The sequence below is a fragment of the Hemiscyllium ocellatum genome, chromosome 50 (assembly GCF_020745735.1).
Source record: "Hemiscyllium ocellatum isolate sHemOce1 chromosome 50, sHemOce1.pat.X.cur, whole genome shotgun sequence".
Classification (NCBI taxonomy): domain Eukaryota; kingdom Metazoa; phylum Chordata; class Chondrichthyes; order Orectolobiformes; family Hemiscylliidae; genus Hemiscyllium; species Hemiscyllium ocellatum.
The window spans coordinates 1882130-1890775 of NC_083450.1; the positions used below are offsets into that span (position 1 = coordinate 1882130).

Genomic DNA, 8646 nt, shown 5'->3' on the forward strand with positions numbered 1-8646 from the left:
CCCCTCCCTCCGTCTCTCTGTCAGATTGCCCGAGAGGCAGAAGCGGCTGTTTTCCATCAGCAGCTCTTTGAGGAGCTGCGAAGGTCCATGCCTCTGAGCCGGGATCCCACGGAGGTCACTGCCATCGGAGCAGTGGAGGCTTCCTTCAAATCCTGTTCCGGAGCCATCATCGTCCTGACCAACTCGGGAAGGTAATGGGAGCTGGGGCTGGCACCGGCTGTGGGCGAGGGAGAGGACATCGAGACACTCTGAGGGGAAACGTTCGACATCCCAGAGGGCAGGGGAGGGGAGTGGGTAAACATTCACCCCGGGGGAGGGGGGGGATTGTTCACGTTTACCCCAACACCACTGTACTGTCAGAGGGTCAGTGCTGAGGGAGTGGGCACTGTCAGAGGGTCAGTGCTGAGGGAGTGGGCACTGTCGGAGGGTCAGTGCTGAGGGAGTGGGCACTGTCGGAGGGTCAGTGCTGAGGGAGTGGGCACTGTCAGAGGGTCAGTGCTGAGGGAGTGGGCACTGTCGGAGGGTCAGTGCTGAGGGAGTGGGCACTGTCGGAGGGTCAGTGCTGAGGGAGTGGGCACTGTCAGAGGGTCAGTGCTGAGGGAGTGGGCACTGTCAGAGGGTCAGCGCTGAGGGAGTGGACACTGTCGGAGGTTCAGTGCTGAGGGAGCGGGCACTGTCGGAGGGTCAGTGCTGAGGGAGTGGGCACTGTCGGAGGGTCAGTGCTGAGGGAGTGCCGCACTGTCGGAGGGTCAGTGCTGAGGGAGTGGGCACTGTCGGAGGGTGAGTGCTGAGGGAGTGGGCACTGTAGGAGGATCAGTGCTGAGGGAATGGGCACTGTCAGAGAGTCAGTGCTGAGGGAGTGCCGTACTGTCGGAGGGCCATTGCTGAGGGAGTGCCGCACTGTCAGGGGGTCAGTGCTGAGGGAGTGGACACTGTCGGAGGGTCAGTGCTGAGGGAGTGGGCACTGTCGGAGGGTCAGTGCTGAGGGAGCTCTGTAACTGCAGGTTATGATCAGGCAGGAGTGCTCAGCAGTGATTGTGTATGTGCAGAAGTTGCTCCGGGCTGGCGGATGTGTGATGGTTTGGGGTTTATGGCTGGTGTTTCTTTATTCTTTATTCATTTCTGGGATATGAGCATTGCTGGTTAGGCCAGTGTTTATTGTCCAGAGAGCAGTTAAATGCCACCCTCATTGCTGTGGGTCTGGAGTCACATGTAGACCGGACCAAGTAAGGATGGCAGTGTCCTTCCTTGAAGAAGATTAGAGAACCAGATGGGTTTTTCCAACATTTGACAATGGCTTCATGGTGTTATGACACACTCTTCTGTTCATTAAACCAAACACCCAGAAAAACTCAGCTCACCTCGTAGTCTCGCAAAGTATGAATGACAGAGAACTCCCAACTTCCACTATTTAAAGAAAATAATATCAATTTATTCTTTAACTCTAAAAGTGAACATTAAACAACAACTATTCACAACTCTAAGCCTCCTTTTCTTATTGCCTGCCTCCAACCCTGTAACAATAGACTGTTCCGATAAAACACTTATTAAAGTTACATCAACTTAAAATCACAACCACATAGCCACTGTCACCTTTGGTGCCAATCTTCTAGCTGGGTATCTCCCTCAGTCTACTTTCTTTTTACTGTGAGTACGTTTCACGTGAAAAAGTGCCTTTGATTAAGAGTGTTTCCTAATTTCTTGAATCTATCTTAATGGCAATTGCTCTATCTCCAATTTTCAAACTGCCTGTATTTTTATATCCCCAACATCAGATCATCTCATTGGTTTGATGCTGGCAAAACAATAAATTCAAACTCGATTGGGTTTTAGTATCCTGGGACATAATTTAAACTGATTGGTTAAATTTGAATTGTTGTCAAAACAGCAACCAACTCAGGTATCTATTTCACAGCCAAATGTTTTCAATGTTCCAGTACACTCTGGGACTGCCATCTGTCATATCACACAGGGGCTTGTAATCTCTCATTTCAGAACAGCATTCACTCTCTGTTAAAAGTACAACTTCATAACAATGGGTCATCATTAGATTTTTAGTTCCAGATTTCTGTTTGTTTTAAATTCACATTCCTCCATCTGCCATGGCAGGATTCATAGAACGGGACAGTACAGGCCCTTCGGCCCTCGATGCTGTGCCGACCTTTTATCCCACTCTAAGATTAGACTAACCTAAATACCCTTCATTGTACCATCATCCATGTGCCTATCCAAGAGTCGCTTAAATGTCCCTAACGTATCTGACTCTACTCCCACTGCTGGCAGTGCATTCCACACACCCACCACTCTCTGTGTAAAGGACTGACTTCTGACATCTCCCCTAAACCTCCCCCTAATCACCTTAAAATTATGCCCCCTTGCGATAGCCATTTCTGCCCTGGGGTAAAATCTCTGACGATTCACTCTATCTACACCTCTCGTCATCTTGCACACCTCTATCAAGTCACCTCTCATCCTTCTTTATTCCAATGAGAAAAGCCCTAGCTCCCTCAACCTTTCTTCATAAGACACACCCTCCAGTCCAGGCAGCATCCTGGTAAATCTCCTCTGTACCCTCTCTAAAGCTTCCACATCCTTCCTATAAAGAGGTGACCAGAACGGAGTACAACATTCCAAGTGTTGTCTCACCAGAAGGTCGATAGAGCTGCAGCGTAACCTTACGGCTCTTAAACTCAATCCCCCTGCTAATGAAAGCCAACATACCATACGCCTTCTCAACAACCCTATCCAAACCCTATCAACTTGGGTGGCAACTTTGAGGGGTCTATGGACATGGACCCCCAACATCCCTCCGTTCCTCCACACTGCCAAGAATCCTGCCTTTAACCCCGGATCCTGCGTTCAAATGTGACTTCCAAAATGAATCACTTCACACTTTTCCACACTGAACTCCATCTGCCACTTATCAGCCCAGTTCTACATCCTGTCAATGTCCCACTGCAACCTAACAACAGCCTCCCCACTATCCACAACTCCACCAACCTTTCTGTCATTGACAAACTTACTGACCCACTCTTGCATTTCCTCATCCAAGTCATTTCTAAACATCACAAAGGAGAGAGGTCCTGGAACCAATCTCTGCAGAACACCACAGGTCACAGAGCTCCAGGCTGAATCCTTTCCATCTCCTACCACCCTCGGTCTTCTCTGGGCCAGCTAATTCTGTATCCAGACATCCAAATCTCTCTGGATCCCATGCTTCCTTACTTTCTGAATGAGCCTAACATGGGGTACCTTATCAAATGCCTGTTCCACTGCTCTACATTCAATTGTTTTTGTCACATCCTCAAAGAATTCAATAAGGCTTGGGAGGTATGACCTGCCCCTCACAAAGCCATGTTCTCTATCAACCTATGGTTTGCCAAGTAATTATAAATCCTGTCGCTTCAAATGCTCTCCAATACTTTGCCTAACACCTACCAAAGACAATGGGGGTCTGTATTTTCCAGAATTATCCCTATTCCCTTTACTGAACAGAGGAATAATATTTGTCACCCTCCAATAGAGAGTGAGGACACAAAGATCATTGCCAAAGGCACAGCAGTCTCTTCCCTCGCTTCCTGTAGTAAATCTTGGGTATATCCCATCCAGCCAAGGGGACTTACCTATTCTCGTTATTCAAAATTTCCAGCACATCCTCCTTCTTAACATCAACCCGTTCAAACGTATCAGCCTGTTTCACACCATCCTCTCAAATGTCAGGGTCCCTCTCTGTAGTGAATACTGATGCAAAGTATTCATTAAGGACCTCCCCTATCTCCATCAACTCCAGGCGGAAGTTCCCTCCACTATCCCTGATCGACCCTACCCTCACTCTCGCCATCCTCTTGGTCCTCACAGAAGTGTAGAATGCCTCAAGGGTTTTTCTTCATCCTACTCGCTAAAGCTTTCTCATGCCCTCTTCTAGCTCTCAAGTCCTTCAGTTCTTTCTGGCTACCTTCTAGAACCCTCTAGAACCCTGTCTGATCCTTGCTTCCTCAACCTTAACTAAGCTTCCTTCTTCCTCTTGACTTGATGTTCCACATCCCTTGTCACCCAAGGTTCCTTTACCCTCCCATCACTTCCTGGCCTCAGTGGGACAAACCTGTCCAGCCCAAAGTGCTCTCTCAACAACCTCCACATTTCTGTCATGCATTTCCCAGAGAACACCTCTTCCCAATTTAGGCCCCCTCACCCCCTGCTTAACAACATTATAATCCCCCCCCTCCCCTAGATAAATACTTTCCCACACTGCCTGCTCTTCTCCCTCTCCATTAGTAAAAGGTCAGGGAGCTGTGATCACTATCATCAAAATGCTCTCCCTCCAAGAGATCAGATAGCCTGGTTCGTTGCCAAGCTCCAATGCCAATATGGCCTCCCCTCTAGATGGCTGATCTACATACCGAGAAAGGAACACTTCCTGGACACCTAACAAAAACTGCTCCATCCAAACCATTTAAACTAAGGAGGTGCCAATCAATATTCAGAGAAAGCGAGGACTGCAGATGCTGGAGTACCAGAGTTGAAGAACATGGTGCTGGAAAAACACAGCAGGCCAGGCAGCATCCAAGGAGCAGGAGAATCGACGTTTCAGGCATAAGCCCTTCTTCAGGTATAAGCCCTTCTTCTCCAATCAATATTAGGCAAGTTGAAGTCACCCATGATAACAACCCAGTTTCTTCTGCGCCTCTCCAACATCTGCCTCCCAATCTGCTCCTGTGTCTCTGTAGAAACCTCCCAATAAAGTGACTGCTGCTTTCCTGTTTCTGACTTCCACCCATAGTGACCCTGCAGACAAACCCTCTGCGACCACCTCCTTTTCTGCAGCTGTGATACTATCCATGATTAGCAATGCCATTCCCCAACCCTTCTATTTCTTTTTGAAATATCTAAACTCGGAAACATCCTGCCTCTATGATATCCAAGTTTCCGTACTGGCCACAACATCATTGTTTCAAGTACTGATCCATCACCCTTATTCTGGACACTTCTTGCGTTAAAATCGACACACTTCAGCCATCACACTGACTGCAACTTTACCCTATCAGCTGTCTATCCCTCCCTCAGGCTCTCTGCAGGCTGTATTTGGCTGTTCACTAGCTATTCCATCCTCTGATCCGTAGCTCCAGTTGCCACCCCCCAGCCAATCTAATTAAAACCCTCCTGAAGAGCTCTCGCGAACCTGCCCAGGATGTTGGTATCCCTCCGGTTCAGGGGCAGCCCGTTCTCCTTGTGTAGGTCCCACCTTCCCCAGAAGGTATCCCAATGATCCACGTATCTGAAACCCTCCCTCCTACACCAGCGTCACAGCTGTATGTTCCCATGCCCTCGCTCTCTGTTCCTGTCCTCACTAGCATGTGGCAGCCGAAGCAATCCTGAGATTACCACTCTGCTCATCCTGCCTACTAGCTTCCAACCTAACTCCCTCTATTCACCTTTCAGCTTCTTATCCCTTCTCCTGGCTATGTTATTGATACTGATGTGTACCATGACTTCTGACTGCTCACCCTCCCCTTTCAGAATTCTGTAGACTTGATCTGAGACATCCCTGACCCAGGCACACGGGAGGCAAGATACCATCAGGGAATCTTGCATGACTACAGAATCTCCTATCTGTTCCCTCTCCCTTTTGAATCTCCCTCTCCCCTATTTTCTCTCCTTCCCTTCTAAGCCACAGAGACCGGCTCAGTGCCAGAGATCTCACTGCTGTGGCTTAGCCCCTTCAAACAGGTTCGAAAGTGGGATACTTATTATAGAGGGGGACATCCACAGGGGGTCCCTGCACTGTCTGCCTATTCCGTTTCCCTCTCCTGACAATCACCTAGCTACCATTAACCTTAGATGTGAGTGCCTCCCTATAACTCCTCTCTAACACCCCATCCAGCCTCCCGAATGATCCACAGTTCCTCCAGCTCCGGTTCCGTCTGTCAGGAGCTGGGGTCGCGTAGACCTCCCGCAGGCGGGGTCGTCAGGGACCCTAGTGGTGACCCTTCCCTCCCACTTCCTTCAACAGGAGCATTCAGCTGCCCCAGCCCCTACCCCCTCAGCGCGAAATCACAAAGCGAGACTTCTTTAAAAATGGCAACCTTACCAGCCCTCCTGACAGGACCAGGAGACACGGCAGGTCATTGATCATTTCACTTACCCAGCAAAGCCCAGGTCTGCTCCTGTTCAGCCTTCGCTCTTCAGATCCACAAGGTTTTTGTTAGATTAGATTAGATTACTTACAGTGTGGAAACAGGCCCTTCAGCCCAACAAGTCCACACCGACCCGCCGAAGCGCAACCTACCTTTGCCCCTTACCTAACACTACGGGCAATTTAGCATGGCCAATTCACCTGACCCGCACATCTTTGGACTGTGGGAGGAAACCGGAGCACCCAGAGGAAACCCACGCAGACACAGGGAGAACGTGCAAACTCCACACAGTCAGTGGCCCGAGGCTGGAAGGTAAGGATTTCATATTCCAACATCCCATGGTTCACGGTCTCTCGACTCCCGCTGCTGTAATGGAGGCTGGGTTTCCCCCAACGCTGTCATTGTCACCATTAAGTCCTTAATTCCAGATGACTGTTTTATTATTTTATTCACCACCCTGACTCTGCTGAGGTGGGATTCGAACCCGGGTCCCTGCGATATGGCCTTGGGGATCCGGATTTACAATCCATTGGTAATGCCATGCGGTTCATCGCCTGCCCATGTCTTTCAGGACGGCACAGCTGGTGTCAAAGTACCGTCCCCGAGCACCCATCATCGCGGTGACCCGGAATGCACAGGTCGCTCGTCAGGCTCACCTCTATCGGGGCATCTTCCCGGTGCTCTACCTCAACAAGGTCCATCACGTCTGGTCTGAGGATGTGGATCAGAGAGTTAGCTTCGCCATGGACATAGGTAACGCACAGGATCACAGTGCAGAGGGAGCCTTACTCTGTATCTAACCCCGTCCTGGGAGGGACAGTGCAGAGGGAGCTTTACTCTGTATCTAACCCCGTCCTGGGAGGGACAGTGCAGAGGGAGCTTTACTCTGTATCCAACCCCGTCCTGGGTGGGACAGTGCAGAGGGAGCTTTACTCTGTATCTAACCCCGTCCTGGGAGGGACAGTGCAGAGGGAGCTTTACTCTGTATCCAACCCCGTCCTGGGTGGGACAGTGCAGAGGGAGCTTTACTCTGTATCTAACCCCGTTTTGTCGCTGTCCCTGGGAGTGTTTGATGGGGGACAGTGTAGAGGGAGCTTTACTCTGTATCTAACCCTGTGCTGTCCCTGTCCCTGGGAGTGTTTGATGGGGGACAGTGTAGAGGAAGTTTTACTCCGTATCTAACCCCATGCTGTCCCTGTCCTGGGAGTGTTTGATGGGGGACAGTGTAGAGGGAGCTTTACTCTGTATCTAACCCCATGCTGTCCCTGTCCTAGGAGTGTTTAGTGGGGAATAGTGCAGAGGGAGCTTTACTCTGTATCTAACCCCGTCCTGGGAGGGACAGTGCAGAGGGAGCTTTACTCTGTATCCAACCCCGTCCTGGGAGGGACAGTGCAGAGGGAGCTTTACCCTGTATCTAACCCCCGTCCTGGGAGGGACAGTGCAGAGGGAGCTTTACTCTATCTAACCCCATGCTGTCCCTGTCTCTGGGAGTGTTTGATGGGGGACAGTGTAGAGGGAGCTTTACTCTGTATCGAACCCTGTGCTGTCCCTGTCCCTGGGAGTGTGTGATGGGGGGACAGTGTAGAGGGAGCTTTACTCTGTATCTAACCCCGTGCTGTCCCTGTCCCTGGGAGTGTTTGATGGGAGACAGTGTAGAGGGAGCTTTACTCTGTATCTAGCCCCGTGCTGTCCCTGTCCTGGGAGTGTTTGATGGGGGACAGTGTAGAGGGAGCTTTACTCTGTATCGAACCCTGTGCTGTCCCTGTCCCTGGGGGTGTTTGATTGTGGGGGGAGGGGGGGGGGTACAGTGTAGAAGGAGCTTTACTCTGTATCTAACCCTGTGCTGTCCCTGTCCCTGGGAGTGTGTGATGGGGAGACAGTGTAGAGGGAGCTTTACCCTGTATCTGACCCTGTCCTGGGGAGGGTGTGATGTAGCTCTGGCTGTATGGGGCAGGGTGGTAATGACTGTCCTCTTGTCTTGTAGCTAAAGCCCGTGGGTTTGTCCACGTGGGGGACGTGGTCATCGTGCTGACGGGCTGGAGGTCTGGAGCAGGTGCCACCAACATCATGAGGGTGATGCCCGTTCACTGAGGGCAGGGAGCTTGACCTTTAACCTGCGACCTCCTCGGTAGCTGGTGGGAGTGGGGGGTGGGGGTGGCGTCGGGACCAGGGGCTGAGAAAATAAAATGGTTTGCTGTTGGAGTTCTCCCTGCGTCTGTTTGACAGCTCAGCGCCCACCCTGACCCAACACAACCCCGTCCCCCAGTGAGAGAGGGAGGGTCAGCGCCTGCAGGAGGGGGAGGGAGACCCCGTACCCCAGTGAGAGAGGGAGGGTCAGCCCCTTCAGGACGGGGAGGGAGACCCTGTACCCCAGTGAGAGAGGGAGGGTCAGCCCCTTCAGGACGGGGAGGGAGACCCTGTACCCCAGTGAGAGAGAGAGGGAGGGTCAGCCCCTTCAGGACGGGGAGGGAGACCCCGTATCCCAGTGAGAGAGGGAGGGTCAGCCCCTTCA

At 51.3% G+C, this 8646-nt stretch overlaps 1 protein-coding gene across 1 annotated transcript in view; it reads left to right on the forward strand.

The window, feature by feature from the left end:
* Positions 1 to 8319, forward strand: part of LOC132805514 (pyruvate kinase PKM-like) — an 11059-nt gene extending 2740 nt beyond the window's left edge. Inside the window, exons 2-4 of the mRNA XM_060820626.1 lie at positions 25 to 191; positions 6706 to 6887; positions 8119 to 8319. Of these exons, the coding sequence (XP_060676609.1) occupies positions 25 to 191; positions 6706 to 6887; positions 8119 to 8225 (456 nt within the window). The 3' untranslated portion in view covers positions 8226 to 8319. The remainder of the gene's footprint in view (positions 1 to 24; positions 192 to 6705; positions 6888 to 8118) is intronic.
* Positions 8320 to 8646: the final 327 nt, after the last annotated feature.